The sequence below is a fragment of the Melopsittacus undulatus genome, chromosome 1, assembly GCF_012275295.1.
Source record: "Melopsittacus undulatus isolate bMelUnd1 chromosome 1, bMelUnd1.mat.Z, whole genome shotgun sequence".
In the NCBI taxonomy this organism is placed as follows: Eukaryota; Metazoa; Chordata; class Aves; order Psittaciformes; family Psittaculidae; genus Melopsittacus; species Melopsittacus undulatus.
This window is the reverse complement of record NC_047527.1, coordinates 16,488,363-16,509,761: the sequence shown is the minus strand read 5'-3', so window position 1 is coordinate 16,509,761 and position 21,399 is coordinate 16,488,363. Positions and strand designations below refer to the sequence as shown.

Here is a 21,399-nt window from a genome sequence, read left to right as displayed (position 1 = left end):
GAAAGCCCTAAAAATTAGACAGCAATTTATGACCTGACCCATAAAAAACTCCCAAGTATGACGTTTTGCTGAAAGCTTGGTTTAAATACAGGAAGTAACACTATCTTTTCACAGATTTTTTGTAGGTGTTTACAACTGTGATTTATGGAAAGATATTATTATTTTGCATTTAGTTCACAGCTTTAAACTATTCTATATTTTCTCTATTTATAGTTTGAGGAAAAAGTCTATGCTAAATGGAGCATATATAGTAACACAAACATGTAATGTAATATTGACTGTACACTTCCTGTAATGGCCACACCTGGCATGCTTCTCTTCCATTTGTTATTCGTTAAGATGCCATTTAAGTGCCATCAAAACCAGTTAAGGCTGTTAAGCATTCACTGAAAACAGTCAATGAACTGGCAAATTTCAACAAGATGCAGTTCTGAGGAGATCAATGAAAAAAATGAACAAAACTGGATCAAGAGAGCGAGGTTATGAGCTTCAGAAATAGCCCAAATGCAAAATCTTTTTCAGTCATATCGAAACTTTCAATCAAAATATTGAAGTGGGAAAAGAAAATAGTGGCCTTGTCTGAGATTTTTTTTAGCTGTCATGTTGTATATTTTACAATATACAAATTTATATATATACACATATATATCTATTATATGCAAATAATGTATATATTATATACAGATATAGTGCTCTGAAAACATTTCTTTTCCTGTTGTAAAATTAAGAGGAGTGGTGACCAGTTGTAATATAATTGCACTTTCATTAATATCAATAAGTAAAATGATAAAATCTACTCCCATTCTAGAAAGAAAGTTTCCACAATCAGCTGTACCTCTGTAAAACTTTTGTTGTTTAATTAAAAATCTTTTGCAAAAGTCTCTAGAAAATATGACCTTACTACTTGCTACAGCAGTCTGAGAAAATAAACGTCACCACGATTTAGTAAAGCTTGCATAATTTCACTATCACACTTCCTTAATTTAAAACCCAGCTCTCCACTCACACAAATATGTACTATTTTTCTACTGCACCCCCACACTGGCAAGATCTTGTAAGTCTTGCAAAAGTAGTCTATTTAAAGACCTATGAAGACTTAATCATCTTTTCCTTTTTAAGTGCTGACGTTCTTTATTCTTTTCTACAGAAATCTTTATCCTATTCTTCACCAGCATATAGTAGCATCCTAAATACACAATACCAAAACTTTTGAACATACCAGGCTTCCTTGACATAATTCTAAAGATAATGACTTTAAAAAATATATACATATATAAATATATATATATACACCAAATAAATACCTCCAGCTTTGAAGGTTTAATTTGATATAAAATAATCCTGCACTCATAGATCTATGTATGTACATAGGTATCTACGTATCTATGTGGACAGGTAGATATATACAGATATGAACATATACTTGCACACAAATACACATAATCCTTCTCTGTAGCTTGAACAAGACATATGAAGAAAAAACTTTTGTCTTTGCAAGATATTATTTTCCTCTTCCTTCTTTCTTCCTAGCTTCATCCACTTGTTTTTTTCTGATGCTCATTAAAACTGTAACTCAGTAAGAAATGTTAAGTTCCTAATGATAATAAAATTTTTATTCTTTTGTACTTGCACAGAAGCTATACTCTGAAGTTACAATTTAGAGTGAATTAACCAATAGAAGTCTTGATTGACAGTGAGGGCCTTTTTGGGCTCCTACATGTGATCACATCCCATGTAAGTTTTATCATTATCAGTGAATTAATTATATTATGAAAACACATCCCTTTATTAGAGCAGAACTATGCAAAGTAAAATGAAAACAGGTGTTGCATGATTAGGAATATGTGTTACATTTTTCATCACAGTATCATAGAACCAAAAAACACAGAATGATTTGGCTTAGAAGGAACCTTTAATGACCATCCAGCACTATCCCCCTGCCACAGGCAGGGACACCTTCCACTAGGCCAGGTTGCTCAAAGCCCCATCCAACCTGGCTTTGAACACTGACAGGGATAGGGCAGCCACAGCTTCTCTGGACAACCAGTGCCAGTGTTCCTACATTAACCTCATAATGAAATATTTTTTCTTAATGTATAATCTAAATCTCCCCTCTTTCAGTTTAAAGCCATTTCCCCTTCTCCTTAACCTTATATGCACTTGTAAAAAGTCCCTCGCTGTCTTTCTTATAAGCCCCCTTTAGGTTTCCCTGGAGCCTTCTCCTCTCCAGGCTGAACAATCCCAACTCTGTCACCCTTTCCTCATAGAAGTGTTCCATCCCTCTGATCATTTTTGCGGCCCTCCTCTTGACCTGCTTCTACAGGTCCATGTCTTTCCTGTGCTGGTAGACCCAGAGCTGGATGTGAGAGCAAAGAAGAGTAGGCAGATTCAGATCCCTAAGCCTGCTGGGCACATTTCTTTCTATGCAGCTCAGGAAATTATTTACTTTCTGGTCTGCAAGCACTTACTTTAACTAGAATTAAAGTGCATCACATAGATTTTATGACATTTATTATTAGTTAAGGAAAGTGCACCTTAAAGTCTAAATAAGAAAGAATTCATAATTCAGAGAAGTTGAATATTTTCTCAGGTATTTTAAGATATGAACATAAATTAAATTTTAGTAATGTTTATTGTTTACCTTGTCCTAAAGTTTGCAGGGTGAGGATGCCCATCATATAGTGACAAATAATCATATTCTTCTTCTAGAGCAAAAGACTGAAAGACGATCTGTATTCTGTTTCTTTCTTCTGCTATTATAACCCACGTACAGTTGGCACCATTTGGATATCCATATGGGAAGCCAGGGCTTTCTATAGTGCCATTAAGTCCTTTTAGAGTTCCACCACAGGTATAAATAAATCCTAAAAAAATAACACAGAAACAGAAGTAAGCAACCCATTTTTATATCAATCTTCAATAAAATACATACTTTGAATTCATTATTTCTAAAAAAGAAGCAGTTTTTTTTTTTTGCAAGTACTGCATTTAGAAAGGTAAATCCCATGTGTTAATACAAATCCTGGCCACTTAATGCAAAACAACCCCACCCACCTAACAAATGTGTTTTCCATACTGTTTATGTAAAGACATATGGTAGCATATTTGCAAATAAATATATGTAACAACATCTCTAACTATTTTTGGTCATCTATAAAGCAAAGTATTTGTAACAATTCCCTTTCTTGTAAAAAGACAGAGAAGCAGCGAGAGCAAAGTAAATGGTTTATTTTGATTCAGGTCTGATGCAGATTAGATTAACCTTCTGCTGCTTCTTCCCAGATTTTGGGACTGGAAGAGACTGAAAAGCTATTTATTCTGAACAAGATTTTTCCAATCAATATTTCTAGGTTACAAAAGCTTGGTACTTAAAGACTCAATGTGAAATAGCCATCTGTTGCATCATTAAATTATCTCAGTAAAATAATTGCATTGTGCATTTGTAACCAGAAAGCAGTAAGATATTCTATACCAAAATAAAATATTACGATGAAAACCCTATGTGTTTTGACTGACCCTAAGTAGGGGGTGTTGTGAAACTCCAGCTAAAGTCCCACATATTCGCTCAACCACTCTCCCCCTGGTGGGATGGGGGAGAGAACTGCAAAAGTTAAAAGTGAGAAAAATTTGTGGGTTGCAGTAAAAGAGAGATTGAAAGGTAGAGCAAAAACTGTCCATATAAGCAAGGCAGAATACAGAATTCACTGCCTACTTTGGGCCATTTCCAGGAAACCTGGTTTCCAACCTAATGTTTACTTAGGAAGACCCTGAATGTCCCTCCCTTCCTCCTTTCTTTCAGCTTTTACCACTGAGTATGACATCAGAGGGCACAGAACACCCCTTTGGTCAGTTGAGACCAGATTGTCCCAGCTGTGTCCCCTCCCAAATTATTGTGTTTCCCCCAACCTATTTACTGGAAGGTGCAGCATGAGAAACAGAAAGGTCTTCTTAGGAACGTCTGTTTAAGCACTGTACAGCAATATCTAAAACAATCTTGTGTTCTCAACACTCTTTTTGATCAATTTTGAGGAACATTAACACTATCCCAGCCAAAATCAGTACATGGGTTAAAGCTGAAATGTAGATCTGCCAATAGATCCTTTTTAACATGAATATCCCAAAATGTCGGAAAAGGCCCCTACATTCAAAAGGCAAATTTTCTTGGACTATAAGCAATTTTGGTTTATATAGAAAATCCATTTTCTGAGAAAAAGTAGACAACAAGAATAATTGTTAAAAGATCTCATAAGTCACTGTGTCTTAGCAGGGCAGGTCCTTTCCTATACTCTTGTTCTCAGTGAACAACAGTTGCTACCTGCTCTAGGTCTTAGGACATGTTTTTTCTTTCAGCCAGCTTTGCAGTGTCTGTAGGCCTACCTCCCCTTTACAGGTGTTATGCTCTCTTATCCATTAAATACTAGATAAGTTTTCTTGCTTTGTCTTTTGCAGTGTCCAAAGCTTTTCTTCCCCAGGCATGCTCAGTGCAAGCCCACCCTGCTACTGGGAAGATACCAGCTGAAAAAAATCACAAGCACTTGGCTGCTCAGCATGCTCTTTCAGAGAAATAGGATATACATTTCATAACAAAGTACAAACAAACAAACCAGATGCCATCTCTTCAATTATACACATGTGTATATATTTGGGCTCATTAAGTCATCTTCTTTATGGCATATTCACAAGCTTGTCTTCGTGTTGAGCATTTAAATGTGCAGAACCTTTTCTCAGAAGTACTAAGCAGAAATCTCATTAGTTTTTACACTTTGTGTACACTTGCTACACTCTAAAGTAACTTTTCTTGACAACAGAAGAAGGATACAGGCAATATTTTTGTCTTGGCTTTTACATATTTATATACAATGGTAAGAAAAGATACTTCTTATGTAGTGCGATTACTCTTTTACTATAAATATCAATATATCATAGATATATACAGAATGGAAGATCCTCTTAGATAATAATTAGGGATTTATTTACCTCATTGAACATGTATAGCAAATATTATCTTCTACCTCAAGTTAGCTTAGAGAATTCATTTTCATATCAATGCCTACAAACTTTCATTTGTTATCAACCTTCATTGCTAGGAGTCTGTTTTATTTATATCTTTCTGAATCTCCCTCATATACTCAAACTATTTTTAAATCTCCTTTATATGCTATTATTTATTATTGAAGCTCAGCTGTTTTATTTAGCACTTAGAAATAATCTCTTGGAATGCAGTTTGTGCGCCAGTCACTTTACAAAACTAAACTATTTCCTCATACTAAGATTTTCATCCTAGAAATCTAGCACCTCTCACCAAATATAGCTACTGGAATAAGACTTTTAAAATAGGCAAGTGTGCATATAGTTCTCTGCGTTTTTCTAGAAATCTCTTCGTGAGGCTTCTTCAGTTGAATCAGAGAAGAAAGAAAACTAAAGAAGTGAGAGAGAGAGAGGAGAGAGAGAAACTTAATAGCATGCACTGTTAATTGCTATGCATCTCACCAGACCAGGTGTGGAAAGCAGTGTGAACTTTGGCTCATCGTTATGATGTAGCTCCATAATTCAGAATCTATGTCACTTTTTATGTATCTAAGTCAGGATAGCTATCAATTACATAAGTACTGTTCTGTTAATTCAATGCCAGCTTTAAAGAAAAAAAAATCAAAATAATAGCTCTTTTGTGACCAAAATAAAACTAGATTTTTTTCCAATATAAAGAAGAGCAGAGCCACGACAATAAGAAAGTACTCTGTGAGATAACATATGACTTATTAAGGAATGTAATGTTCCATATTGGATGCAATACTTGTTCCTATATTCCTATGCATACATATGAAATATATTTCCATGATATATGAAAGATCTGTTTATTCCTTTTGCTCCACATCCAAACAATACCAAAAGATAATTATTTGTATGCTGTAAGAGAAAGCAATTTGGCTAATTCTCCGCAATGGCTAGCAGCATATAACACATTGTGCATATATCAGAAGATACATTTTTACTTCTAAGTATGGAAAAAAAAAAACCAGCTAAGTTTGGTTTTGGTAGGTCTACTCTTTTAGTCTGCAAAATAAAAGATCCTGTCAATGGAATCCATACAACATGCACTTTAATCCCTACTTTCATATATTCATCCATTCTGTAATGCTCTTTACATTGGCAGACCAAATTGGTTATATTCAAAATAGAGAGAATGCATTAACTAACTGGTCTGATCAAATGATGAAAGCATGACACTTATTTTTGTGAGGCAAACTTCATGCTGAAATAACTGGTATCATAATCTAGATTTCAGAATTAGCATTCAAAATAGTATTTACTTGCAAACTGTTTTTCATTAATGTGAAGGTTTGATTCAAAACATGAGATAAAGAATTTTGAAAAGCTTGACATGAGACTACAAAACTAAAATACTTGCTGAAGTCAGTGTAAAGGGTGAACAACATATTCACTGGTTATATTCTCTTCATATTTTATGATTCAAAATTTCCACTGTATTATATTCTACCAGATTTTATAATTCAGCTAATTCATTCTCATCAATTTTAGATGGATAAATATTGCTTAAAATCAGAAGACACTGCCTCTCCTCCCGATCTCATTAATCCTTGTATGTATTGTGGAATTACAGTATCAGTTCTTACTTAAACTATTTATTAAACTTTCATTGCCTTCTATCAAAGCAATTAATACTTATGCCATATCCATACCCCTTGCCCTTGGATGTCCCATAACTGTACTCACTCAGTACACTACAACATTGTGTTTTGCTTTTTCTTTTCCTCCAGACCATTCAGTTATATTATTTTACAACATATTTCCACATTACTTTCCAAATACACCTTATCTTTTGTTTAATTTCTTTTATCTAATGTAGTCTTTAATAGCAGTCATCACCATAATTATACTGTTTCTACAGTAATTAACATGTTTCTAAGTTGTTTGAGCATTTCCTTTTAAAGAGGTATTTAATACTTTTTGCCATTTACTTTGAGAGCCAACTGAGAAAATGGAAGATAAGTTGTCCATATGCTGCTTTTTTTTCTTGGGTATCTTATCATCTTTCTCTTGTACCCATCTTAAGGGATAGCCAGTTGTATCTTAAAGTATTAGACATGTCAGCCATATTCATATCCATTTTTTTGTGCAGTCTACCTATTTGCACAGTTGTTCTTTGCCCCATAGATGGTGGTCCTTTTCCATTCAGAATCCATCAACTTTACTCACTTATCTCTCCTGCTCTTTGCATGTTTCTGCAACATGTTTTTCTAGTTGTGAGCTTTGATCACCTGGCTGTCTGGCAGCAAAGAGCACTTAATTTTCATGATGACCATAAATCAGGAAGGATTTTTCTCATAATGATCTTCCATTGTGCTAAATTCTCCTTCTGTTGACTTGCATTATCATCGCCTTAGGTTTTATGGTGTCTGTGTTGTATTTTTTACTCTTATCAATCTTGTTTCCTTATTCCCCACATATAGTCCTATTTGTGAAACATCTTTCTTTGTATTTTCATATGACAATCTCACATGTGTTCTTAGCACTTCAGAGAACCTACTGGAATACTACAGTGGTAGATTTCATAATGATGTGAACCCTTCCCCATTTTGTGAACCTTTTTCTCTCTCCTATCAATCCTGCCAGCTTTTGGAAAATCTATACACAGTCTTTTTTCCAAAACCATCTCAGCTTCTCTATAATTTTAATTGTTCTGACATGCCTTACACCAAGGTCTCTGGGCCCATTTACAAAATGGGGAAGAGAAAGAGCTCATTAGATGAAATGACTGTATTTTATTGTGTTTGAAATTTACCTTTTAATCTCTTTGCCTCATGTCTTAGTTCTCTTCCATTTATGTTTTTCTATTTCCCATTAAGCCTCTTTTCTGCATAAAAGAAACCTCCATTCTCTAACATTAACTTCCAACAGAAAGTTTTAATGACTTTTTTCACATCAGTACAAACATGCAAGGTAATTACCTCCTTTAATGCCCCAGATTTAGTCCTTCTTACTCTTCACCTTTTTCTCTGCCTCCCTTAAATGTCCAGTAGCTTGCATAATTCTTTATTTCTCCACTGTGCTTTCCTAGTATGTGTGGCTGGTAACTTTTAAACTAAGGGCACTCACTTGTCCTACCAGACAGTTAATTCCTACCAGAAAATTATAACCCCATGATTGCTTCCAAGTCTCATTTTCTTCCTGCACTAGTCATAGAAGGTGCACATACCAGCAGCTGCACCACAGCACTCAGAATGGAAGTACACTAAACCTGTGTGATGTGGTAGGTATGTATCCATACCACCTAGAAGCCATTAGACCTGCTGCTATTTCAGAAATGTCTATTTTGTATTCATATAGACCTCTATTCCAGTTTAACCCAATACTCTGTACTTCAAAGAATACTTCTCAATTGCACCTCAGCTCCAACAGCAGATTTTACAATAGCGTTCTATCAGCTGAGCAAAGTCTGTCTAATATTTCACCTGACCAATAAAAAAACCCCAACAGATTAAGTATATGATGCTCATATTTTTAAAGTTCCCAAAACAATAATAACTTCTGTTGCAATTATATCTGTCTCTGTGTGTTGTTTCCTTTTTATTTTCTGGTTTTGCCAATTATTTTTTTTTACATATAATGCATATTTCCTTATTTAGACTGTTTTCTCTAGTCTAGAGAAATTCCTAATAAAGCTTTATAAAACCTACAAAAAACTTATGTTTGTGAAGTGTACATTGTAATCACACAATTGTAGTGCATCTACTAAAAACAGCACTTAGGAGTTACAAGAAATTTAGGATTTTTTAACTAAATTGCCATTTCAGTTCAGTTTGCTCTTAAAGGCATTTGCTTTCACAAACAAGGTATTTGAATGTTTATTCTCTCCACAGCTTACTGGAAATTGTGACAGTATGTAGACATTATAAAGTGTTCAAAAGTTGTTTGTATTAAGACTCCTTCTTTGTCTATGATTTGTATAATTTTAGGCTTATGAGAAAAGATAGTTATACATCTCTGCAAATAATCGGGTAAGATAGGCTGTCTTGCTCTTGCATAAGCTGTAACAAGGTGCCAAAATGACTTTTCCAGTCTGGGCTGGCTGGAAACCACATGACAAGCTCAGTGGAACATACAGAATACCATCCAAAAAGAAGCTAGCACTGTAAAGTAGTTATCACTGCATATGAAGAACTTCATGGAAGTACTGATTTTTCTCCAGAGAGTAATTTCTTATCTCTGTTTCAGCCACCTTTTCTGAAACAGGTTCAGAAATATGTTGGTGCTGTCTTCCACTGGTCTCAGCTGTAAAATGTGGAAGAGGGACAAAAGGTTATGCCCCCCTCATGTCAACATTGAGCATGTTCCTTCTTTTAAGAAACATAAGGTCTAAAAAACTGCAGCATTGTTCGTGTTCACAATGCATCCACCCTTAGGAAGCTTAAAATGGCAAAGTTGATTAGTAAAAAAAATGGATTTTATTTAACAAAAGCATCCACAGTATTTTGTTACATATATTGAATACTTTATTAACATTGTGTGTATCTCTTGTTCTACAACAGAAAACTGTTAGCCACTTCCTCTAACTGAAAGTGGAAAGGCTTTAACTTCAATAGTATCACCAGTTTTTAAGGAGCTTTAAAAAAGATGCAGCATAAACCTGCTGTCCTGTAAGTCATTCAACAGAAGGAGATTATCACTTTCACACTTACCCTTAGGTACTTCATTATTTTAGTTTGTACATAAATCTTTGACAGGGAAGAGCCTTCTGCTTCTATTTTAAAAGCATTGCTACCACAACCACAGATGAAAGTCTGTTTTCAATAAAGTCAGCTGAAATATACTCAAGATTTTATCCCAGTATGTTATTAAGTTTCCACCTAAGGATATTTCAATATTTCTCTCCTATTCCTCATGTAATATCTCAAATGCCTTGTAGACAAGGGATCATCTGTTCCAAAATAACTGCCTCCTTGCTCATGCAGCCAGAGAAGGGTAATCTCTCAGATGTGACAAACATCTGGGCAATTGAACTAGACATAAAAAAAAAAAAGAGAGGACATTTAGATTCTCATCACAGAATGAATTAAAAATACAAGCTGGGATTGAAAGCTTGCCATATTTAATACCCTTCACACATGCTAGTGCTGCCAGACTTGCAGGAGAATCAGAGTTTTATGTTTGTGGAGATTGTAGATAGATACTAAAGGTGTTTGAGGGTTTTAAAGATATTTTGGATTTCAAATAATAGAAATTTTGTTCTCCATGGCATTTAGCCATCCTGCTTCTGTCTTCTTTGTTTAAGAATAAACATCTTGAGCTATGGATTCCTTATTTTATGAGAACAACCTACTCTTCCTTCAGTTCTTCCACTTGTAAAGTTCAAAATAACCAGCATACAACCAGAAAATCTAGAAATCTCCCCAGCAGCCCTAAGGGAAGAACATATCAAAGGGATGGCTGAAAATGAATTAATGCAGATTATGTGTTTGCTTACTTCGGAAATTTACTCTGTGGAAAAGATATGAACAGATATTCCATTGTAAATATCAATTGTTGAAATACTTATTTTACATTTTCCCTTTTCTGCAAAGATAGCCACACACACACACACACATATAAAATTTAATTAGGATATTTTAGTTAGCTTAGAACCATCACTTAACAAGTCAAAATGGCAAGGAAGACCATTCCTGAATACTATGAACTGCCAATAGCATTTTGAAGCATTTATGCTGTTTCATAAATAACAAGTCCTAATTTGCATAGACTTCCTAATTGATTTTAAAATAACATAAATTTTAAATCACAGCAAAATTCTCTTTTTGTCAAGATGTGCTATTAAATAACCCTTTCCACGTCAACCACATGAAATACAGTAATAAGATACAACCACCGCAGTAGCTGGTCAAATTAAACTTCTGAAATAGTCTATCATTAACATGAAACCATGCAATATATTGCTTTTAAAGCTTCTTCACTACTATTGTCTCTATTTCTTAGTGTATTTTACATGCTGACAGAGAAAAACTTAGCTACAAAGTACAGGGTTTTGGCTCTCTAGGATATAGGTGTATAACAGGGCTTGAAAAGTTATATTTGGAGAGAAAAAAAAAGAAAAAAGAGTAAATTATGTTGTCCACAGCAGAATGATTCCACGTTTTCCATGTTCCAGTTCCGCTTCCATATTCTATGTTCCACATTGAACAATACTATGAAATTGGTAAAATCTGAATTCTTAAATAACCGAAACAGTCACAGAATGAGATGTTTAAAGAGCCATTGCCCTTGTCATTACTGGAATAAAAGCAAATACCCACTTAAAAAAAAACAAAACAAAACAAAAAAACAAACAAAAAAACCCAAAGACCCAAAAGTATCATCTGAAGAAATTAAGTACCACCCTTTTAAATTAAAGTTCAAATGTTCAAATACCTTAATTACAGTTTTCACACTAATCCTAATATAACAGGAGAACACTCAATATAATGCTGACTTGAATTGCTTAAATTTAAAGCAAGCCTCTGTCATTATATAGAAGATCCATTAAAATCTAGGAACGAGGATATGTATCTGTCTAATGAGATTTACACAGAGACTTAATCTAGTGAAGATAAAAAAAAAAACCAAAACAACCCACAATTGCATGTTACATCTGGTAGTTTGAAATCTCGCAGCAGTTTCAGATAAGTAACAGAGAAGAGATTATTGCAAAGCTAAGTAACTTGTTTGAATTAGTATATAGCTTTAAAGAAAGAAAAAAACAGTTTCTGTAATCTTTCTAAGGCATCATAGATTTAGTTAAACTCAGGGAGGGGAGAGACGGGAGAATGATATCCACAATGTTCAAAAAGTTCCAGTAAGCATTCAGATAAGAAATAAACATTATCAAATAAATATGATGTTGGTTTGAAGTGACTTCAACAAGATTAGAAAAGACTTTGAAGAGTCAGTGCTTGGAAAATCGGGACAAAATTAAGGCTCTGTTTTAAGTTTCTGCCAGTAGAAACTGAACATAGGAATCACTGTATTTACTGCACACTGATGCAGACGATCTTCTCATATTCTGTTTCCTTCTTTCAAAAAAATATCAGACAGCCTTCTATGGCATCTTAGATTTCTTCAGATGTAAACAACCTACAAAGTCTTCTCATTCACTCACAGGGATTACCTTCAAAAGGAATACAATTTAAAACCAAACCCACAAACAAACAAAAACCTTCTTGCTTTAGACCACAGGGAAATACAGACTTTTGAATCTCTGGTATAAACTTGGAAAAGGAAAAAAAAAATCTAACTGTTTTATGCTGAAATATTAAGATTTTCAGTGAAACATTTATAGAAACCTGGTGTCAATTGCTACCCTGTGATGCCATTGCTATGGGGTTTCGACCATTGTACCATTGTACTCCATGCACTTTACATCACCTTCAATTACTTGAGGGTAGCAAAATTAAAGGTGTGTTCAGAATTATAGGAAGCAGCAGTTGAAAAAAACTGAAGTCTTTGGTCTACTCCAATCAGTGGCAAAACTTTCTGAGTTAAATAGGAGACACATTTAAATTAATTAGACATGATCTCAACCCCTATAATGAATGTATTAGCAAATATCACCTCTGAAGGTGGGCAAGCAGAACAGAAGTTAAAAAGGGAAAACACAGTGAAAATCACTATAGAGTAAAGAAAAAAACTATCATTCCATAAGCAGGCACATAGACACTCAGCTGTCACAATATGGTCCACTGGGCTGGGTTTTATGGTTTTCATTTTCTAGATCATATAACAGTGAAAAAATGCCCCCAGTTCAAAAATCGAAGAGCCACAGACTGTAAAAATGTGAAGTGAATGCAGGGAGGTTTGGAGAAATTCTCATGAAGGATTAGACATTACAAGACAGTTTCTGACACAGTACTTAAAAATGAAGGGAGAACAAATTAAACATCTTGGAAACAAATGATTGTTACTGGTAGTTTTTCCAGAATTAAAGTTCTGCAGATTTTTCTGTTTGCAGTCCGATATTATGATTTAGGAACCTCATATCATGTTATGGATTTAAAAAAAAAAATTGCATAATTTTCTTTTTTGTTTTTTAGCTTTTAACAGGTATTACCATAGTCTTTGTGCAAATATGTTTGTGATTTTAATGATGCATTATTAAACTGAAGTTTCTGCATTGAGGTATCCCGGGTTTTTCTAAAATAAAACACACCAAAACCTCCAGACATAAAGAACACTAGACCAAGGAGCAGGTTTAGTCAGTAAAAATCTTTTGAAGAACAATGTTTTATGTCCACTTCTTAAATTATTTATGCTGTAATGGGATTTCCTTGAGAACTAACATATTTTTTTTTAAACTTTAATGATTTCTGTCTTCATTTACTCATAAAATTTCTAAAAAATACAATTTTTTATTGAAGCAGCCTTTTACTGCACAAAAAAAAATCCTTTTCATCTATAGATCTTATATATAGACTTACGATTTTTTTAGTGCTTTCATGTCTCTGACTGCAAAAGTAATTCTTCAGGTATTATCAGTTCTGCTCACTTTTTAATTTTGAATTAATTCTATTGTGTATTACTGAATTTTCAGTAGGTCAAAGTATTAACATCTTCACCATGTATTCCTTTTTAAGTGTCACAAATACTTTTTTAATCCTAAATTTCAGTAGTGCATTGAGGCAATAGAGATTGAGGCAGGATCAAAAATAAGTTAAAAAGAACAGTTTTAGTCATTGAGTTATCTCAATTTGTGTGATCATTTATTGATATCAATAACTTTAGGTAAGGGCAGAATCACCTCTCTTGACCTGCTAGTCATGCTTCTTTTGATGCAGCCCAGGAAACAACTGGTTTTTTTCGTGCTCATTCCTATGAAACAAAGGAACTAGGGATATTATTTACTTTTTTTGCAGTACCTACTGTTTGGACTTTGGACAGATTTTAGCTAATGTTCTAGGTATTAAGTATTCATAATTGCCTCTTACGTACTATAAATTATTACTATTTTCATGTAAACACCTTATGAATGAGTAAATGTAAATCACATAGAATCATAGAATAGTTTGGGTTGGAAAGGACCTTCAAAGGTCATATAGTCCAAACTCATACTGAATAAGCAGGGACATCTCCAACTAAATCAGGTTGCCCGCAGTCAAATACAGCCTTGCCTTGAATGTCTCCAAGGAGGGTGCATCTGCCACCTCTCTGGACAGCCTGTTCCAGTATTTTACCACCTTCATTGTAAAGAATCTTTTCCTCATAGCCAGCCTGAGCGTCCCCTCATTTAGTTTAAAACCATTATCCTTTCTATCGCAATAGGCCCTGCTAAATATTCACTTCCCATCTTTCTCAAAGGCCCCTTTTAAAAATTGAAAGGACACAATAAGGTCTCTGTGGAATCTTTTCCAGGCTGAACAATCCCAACTCTCTCAGCCTTTCCTCATAGGAGAGGTGCTTCATTCCCCTGATCATTTTTGTGACCCTTCTCTGGACCCTCTCCAACAGGTCCATGTCTTTCCTGTACTGAGAACTCCAGAACTGAAGCAGTGTCTGGGTGGGGTCTCACCAGAGCAAAGTAGAGGAGCAGAATCACCTCCCTTGACCTGCTGGCCATAGATGTCTGTTCTGAGTCTTCTTGTATTTCATCTTATATGAGCACCAAAACAAATGGCGTTATTTCCTGAGACTTCATGACAATTTGTTATATAATAGCATTGGACATGCAGTTCCTCCCTTCTAGCAATTACTACTCAGCAGGGTCCTGTGGTTTTTCATATCAAGTAAACAAAATACATGATTTTCTATTCAACTGTGTGACTTTGCATCTCTAATTGAAGTGCTCCTTGGTTTTAACTCATTTCACCTTTTGGCAACTGTTACTGCAAGTGTCTCATCCGTTCTGCAGTCCTGATGTCTGCTTTCAGCAACTAATATTTCTGAAATTAATCGATACCCCCCATTTCTACAAAAGTGCCGGTAATAGTGCCACTGGCTTATCATGAATAATCATCCCCTTTGACATGACAAACTAGCTCTAACAGAAAAGCTATTACTTTGAAACAAATTCTACTGCATTGAAACATTCTCAGTAGTAAATACTTTGGATAGAGCGTTTAAGCTTGTTCAATCCCGAACAAGGAGAAGAGAGACCTTTTGTCTTTCTCAGGCTGAACCAGTCATATTCTCTTAATTAATTATTAGATAATAGCAGTGTCTTAACTAGCAAAATTTTGAAGTGGAAAATGCTTTTCTGTAAGTATTTAAAAATGGTGTACCTTGATTTTTATTTTTGCATTAAATGAATAAACATTTTATCATCTTGGAACCTTAGTATAAATGTTAAGGAGATTGCTTTTTTTTAATATTTTCTGTTTTATTCATAAAGACATTTTATTGTGTTGTTGGTTACAGATTCCCTTCTATGGAGTAACTGAAAACATCTTCTTAGAACAAAGACTAATACAGAGACAGGCTCTTTCATGGAAGGCATTATGAAAATGCTGTATTTCAATACATATGCATGTGTGTGGATGCATCAGGACAGATAGACTGATAGATATTAAGGCAAGCAAAGCACATACCTGTAGTACTTCTCTAGGAAATGAAAACGTTCTTTCTAATACTCCACACTGATCACTGCAATAACAAAATGCTGAGTCTCATCCTGCAGAAGGTATAGTTGCTCATAAGAAAGAAGATTTTTCTAGTAGTTTGGAAAGTCAGAGAGTGTCTCTGTATGGTTGTAACAAGATTAAAATATTTACTCCTTGCAGAAAGGGGAATCTGGGGAATCCAAAAGAGGACTGTAATACAAATCTTTCCAGAGGAGCCTGGAGACACTGCCTTCAAAAGTTGTGGATATTTTCTCACAGCCACATTGTAGTAGAAACATTAAGGACACACATGGCAACTTTGTTTGGTATCATGGGATTATATTTTAAGATGCGTTTAGTCCCTAGATTACAAGAGAAACACCATCAGTTGATCCCTTCTAGCTGTCAAGCAGTATCATAATTACAAATGCATAGTATATCATTTCATCGTGCTCAGCCTGAGGCAAGAATACGGAATTCAGATTGAGTTTTGGTAAAAAAATACCAGAAAAATGGGTGTCGTAGTTTAAAACCAAATCCGCACAGTTCGTTCACTCACTCCCCCCCTTGCTCCCCCGACTCCCAGAGAGTTAGGAAGGAGAATCCAAAGAATGTAGCCCCCACGGATTGAGATAAGCACAGTTTAATAGTTAAGGCATAACACAAATCACTACTGCCACTACTACTACAAATAATAATGATAAAGCCAATAACAAGTGAAGAGGATACAACACCTCACCAGCCACCGACCCATAACTCACTCCACCCTGCCCGACCGAGCACCGACCGATACCTCCTCCATCCCCCCAGAGCTCCAGCCCTTCCGGGTCCCTCCCGGTTACATCCTGGGTATGACATGCTATGGTATGGAATATGTCTTTGGCTAGCCTGGGTCAGGTGTCCTGTCTCTCCTTCCTCCCGGCCTCCCCTCCTCCCTGGCAGAGCATGAGCTTAGAAAAGGCCTTGGAAAAACCAAACATTTGAGCAGTAACTCAAAACATACTTGCTATCAGCAACCGTTCTCAGCCCGAAAGTCAGAACACAGCACTGCACCAGCTACCAAGACTGAGAAAAATGACTGCTACTGCTGAACCCAGGACAATGGGGCATGGTAGAAGATTGCACCAGAGGCAAAATGTTTTTACTGTATCTAAAAGCCTGTCTCAGAGAAGTGATCACCTTGTGTGGCATGGTCTATTCAGTGACGGCTGGTGCAGTTGGAACATTTGGATATAACTTTTCATTTTTTGTTTTTGCTATGTAAAAAGAACTTTTAAAATCAAAAATCTTTTCATATATCCAAATGTTTTATTAAGCTTTCTTACTGTCAACATGAACTTCTGGGCTAACTAAAACTTACATCTCATGTAATAGCTAGCTGTTCATAGTAATTACCAGGGTATACAAAACTCAATTTTAAGTCCTTGTTCTCTGTGTTTTCCCAGTTTATGTGTTCTGCAGAGTACTGGACATAGCTTACTTGCAAGTCAGCTTCATGCTCATATCTTCTAGGGTATCTAAGCTCTCATTTAAGTACTCAGGACTAAAGCTAAATTTGCAAACTTCTGTATTTTGTTTCTTTAAAAGCAGATTTGTTTTCCAGCCTTAATTGTATGTCCAGTGACTCCTCTGCAGTGTATCTAGAATCTTCTAACTGCTGAATGCAGTCCAGGGGTTTAAGTCATCTTTATATTCCAGTACTGACATTTATTCTTCTTTCATCTGCTTAAAAATGAGATACAAAGAGCAGAATTTGATTAAGTGTGGGTGTTTACAACATCCTAACAGCAAGGCTCCTGTTGTTATTAGTGAAGTGCTGGAAAACAGATTCGGTTGGTGCTTACAACATCCTAACAGCAAGGCTCCTGTTGTTATCAATGAGGTGCTGGACAATAGATTCAGTGGTGCTTAGTCATGTACATCAGACTGCAATCAAATAAACTAACCCCACATAGTCTCTGTTGTCTGTAACACAGATGTAAATACCTAGATCGACTTAGACAACTGCTCTGCAGGTGCCTAATGTCAATTGAAGAAATCCTGCCAAACATACATCTGCAGTTTAGTTCTTTCCAATGATATTTATTAATGCAGTTTTTCTTCACAAGCAAGACAATGACAGAGGTAAAGTCAGGCAAAAGTGGGAAGTTCCTTAGAGTAATCAATATTCACCTCTTTCCTTAAAGCTATTGCTGTTACTCGTGAAATGAGATTTGGGCCATCCAATGCAGAGCATTCATTTTCACCATTTGTACCTGCAAGGTTCATGGTGCTTTCATGTTCTCTGCCTTTCCTGAAGGAGATAAGGGCCAGGGACCCTGCCAGTGCATATCTCATCTCCTTTTCCTGCTTGCACTTTACAACACAGAATTGCCACCATTGCTGCCATCACTGTAGTATGCACAGAAGAATGCAAGATAGCCAGCACTGGAAGGGGAAATCTCACAGCATTTTCCATCAGTAGTAACTGAAGCCAACACATCTTTTTGGTAACGGAAAGAGCATCAAGCCATTTTATTTCGTTTCCCTCTCCCTGTTACAGGTTCCTCCCAGATACAAGAGGCGCAGAAGGTAAGTAGGCTGTTCAGCTGCTCTCTCCCTCTGTGGGAGAGAGCAATGCAGGAAATCCCAGGACAGACCTAAATCGTAAAATAAGACCTTTATGTGCATAGTGTGGCGTTGATGGAGGGATGGCAGTGAAGAGGGAGAGAACAGTGTGTAATAGCGATGCTGCTTAACCAGCTTTTCAAGAGAAACACAATGAAAATTTTGTCAGCTCTGCAGATGGTGCAAATGGATGCTCTGCACTGGGTGCCCCAGCTCTCATTACACCAGTGAGTAACAGCAACAGCTTTAAGGAAACAACTGTAAGCATTTCAACAAGGCTTAGACAGCAAGAATAATACTCACTGAAAAATATCTTAACAGTAACCCTCTGTCTTCCTCCTTCCCACACAAAATATCTTCTTTTTGTTACAAAATTTCTGTATCTGTGCAAAATGCGATGCAATCACGAATTTTAATTAGTGCTTAGTGTGCCAATAGAAGTTTCTGCAGGAGTGAGGAGTGGTATTTTTTATTCTCTCTTATTTACTATCTCTGTAATTAGGACTATGTGATTATACTATCAGTGCAGTGAAACGAAAATGGAATCCACACCCAGTATGAATAATTTCACCAGTCTACATGGAAATTAGAGAATTTTCAAACAAAACATAATTACATTTTTCTTTTTTTCTTAATTACTCTGTTTAATTTGAGAGATGTGACTAAGTTATTAATGCAGTGTAATAAGCTGAAATCAATGCCCAGTGAACTTAACAACTTCTAAAAAATAGCACTTACTGCTTGGATGTAAAGATGTGTTGACTTTGTTGAATTACTGCGGCAAACTGCATGTGATTTATGTTGCAGGGAGGGAAGATAACTGCTGCTCATTGCATTCAAAAATCCAGATTGCTAGGCTATAATTGTGTGCTACTAAGACAGTGTAATTTTAATATTGGAAAGACTCTTTGAATATGTAATATGAAGCAGTGTATTAAGGCTAAACACTGTTATCATCACTAGGCTGATTAATAGAGTAACTCTTAGAACTCACCAGAAATTTCAAAGATAGCAGATCTCCATTTAGAGAAGATAAGTATCTGTATGCCTGGATTCTGTGACTGCTTTTAAAGCTTAAAAGTTCATGAAAGCTCTCCAAAAGTTCAACATATGTTCAATAAGAAAATTCAGGGAGGACTTCTCAGTACTTCAAAAATAAAACAAAACATTGGGACTTCTTCAAGAGGCTGCCTTCTCAAAGAATCGTGCTAGAATACATTGCATTTGTACTTGTCTGAAAAAATGCTTATAAGAACTTAAAGAGGAAACAAGAATTAATTTTAATTATGATACTTTTTTTTTAAGTGACACTGGAAAACCAGATGAAATCCATCCATTAGCTGTACTTTGAAGTAAGAGATTAGATGTTCAAGGATGTGTCCTAATTTTCAGAAATGCTGAGAATAAGGCAGCCCATGATAAGAATCAGACTGTTTATTTACAATCAAGCTATTTTCAGATTTCATTTAGATAATGTAGGCCACTTTCTCTAGATCTTATTTTCTTCACTTTAGGATTCTGTTCATACAACTTCATGAAAAATGTTCACTTCCTCACAAACATTCCCCTTGTGATAGTCCAGGAGAAACTGTAAAACAATGAAAAAAACTACAACCCTATCCATCTAATGAAATGTATTATTTGATAACATCAAGATATATTTCAACATCATATTAAGAATGGAGAAAATCAGAAGATTTAAATTTCTTCCTTTCTTTGTACATTACTCTGTTACCAAAACTTCATAAAAATCTATGGGTTTTTTTCTTTAGAATGTTTTGACAAAGTTCATTAACTGTGGGTAACATCTTCCTAGATGGTCCTATTCAACAAAACAATTAAGCATATTCTCAACATGAGCTGTTATGTTCTGCTTTGTGTGTAGATTTGATTAATATTTTGCTTATGTAAATCTGTAATCCTAAATGTTTGCAGGGTTAATGACCCCATGTGGAGTAGTAAACCACAAGAATAATTGAAATAATCTATTTAAAGGGTTATTCATGCCTCTATGAAATTCTGAATTGATTTTTTTTCTTTGTAAGAAGAGTAAATCAAAACAACTTGTTTCTTGCAATTCACAAGAAATTAAAGCTGTTGACTTTATAAATACATAAGATATAGAATTTATTTTTAATTTATAATTAATAAATAATTGAATGCCCCAATATTATATTAAACCTATACTTCGGAAAACATATCAGCCAGCTTAACAAATCTTCTGAGCATTAAGCACTGTACTTAAACACATCTGTTTTTTAAGTAACAGAGCACCCAATCTGTGCCATCATTAAAATGCATTCTTTTCACAGGTATTTTGCATAAATCATTCTGAGTTATCTTAGAATCCTAGAATCCTAGAATAGTTAGGGTTGGAAAGCACCTTAAGATCATCTAGTTCCAACTCCCCCTGCCATGGGCAGGGACACCTCACACTAAACCATATCACTCAAGGCTTCATCCAACCTGGCCTTTAACACTGCCAGTGATGGAGCATTTACAACCTCCCTGAGTAACCCACTCCAGTGCCACACCACCCTAACAGTAAAGAATTTCTTCCTTATATCCAATTTAACCTCTGCTGTTTAAGTTTGAACCCGTTACCCCTTGTGCTATCACTAAAGTCCCTAATGAATAGTCCCTCTCCAGCATCCCTGTTGGCCCCCTTCAGATACTGGAAGGCTGCTATGAGGTCTCCACGCAGCCTTCTCTCCTCCAGGACGAACAGACACAACTTTCTGAACCTGTCTTCATATGGGAGGTGCTCCAGTCCCCTGATCATCCTCGTGGCCCTCCTCTGGACTTGTTCCAACAGTTCTGTGTCCTTTTTATGTTGAGGGCACCAGAAATGCACACAGTACTCCAAGTGAGGTCTCACGAGAGCAGAGTAGAGGGGCAGGATCACCTCCTTTGACCTGCTGGTCATGCTTCTTTTGATGCAGCCCAGAATACAGTTGGCTTTTCTGGGCTGTAAGCACACACTGAAGCTGGCTCATGTTCATTTTCTCATCGACCAACACCCCCAAGTCTTTTCTCTGCAGGGCTTGCTCTGAATTTCCTTTTTGCCAATCTGTAGCTGTGCCTGGGATTGCTCCCACCCAGGTGTAGGACCTTGCACTTGGCATGGTTAAACTTCATGAGGTTGGCATCAGCCCACCTCACAAGTGTGTGAATGTCCCTCTGGATAGCATTCCTTCCCTCCAGCGTATGA

General features: G+C 35.8%; 1 protein-coding gene across 3 annotated transcripts in view; it reads right to left on the bottom strand.

The window, feature by feature from the left end:
- The window catches only part of CSMD3 (CUB and Sushi multiple domains 3), a 604,683-nt gene that overhangs the window by 518,721 nt on the left and 64,563 nt on the right, over positions 1 to 21,399 (bottom strand). For all 3 annotated transcript variants that reach the window (XM_005150930.4, XM_005150931.4, XM_031050517.2), the window contains exon 2: positions 2,642 to 2,864. In XM_005150930.4, the coding sequence (XP_005150987.2) occupies positions 2,642 to 2,864 (223 nt within the window). The remainder of the gene's footprint in view (positions 1 to 2,641; positions 2,865 to 21,399) is intronic.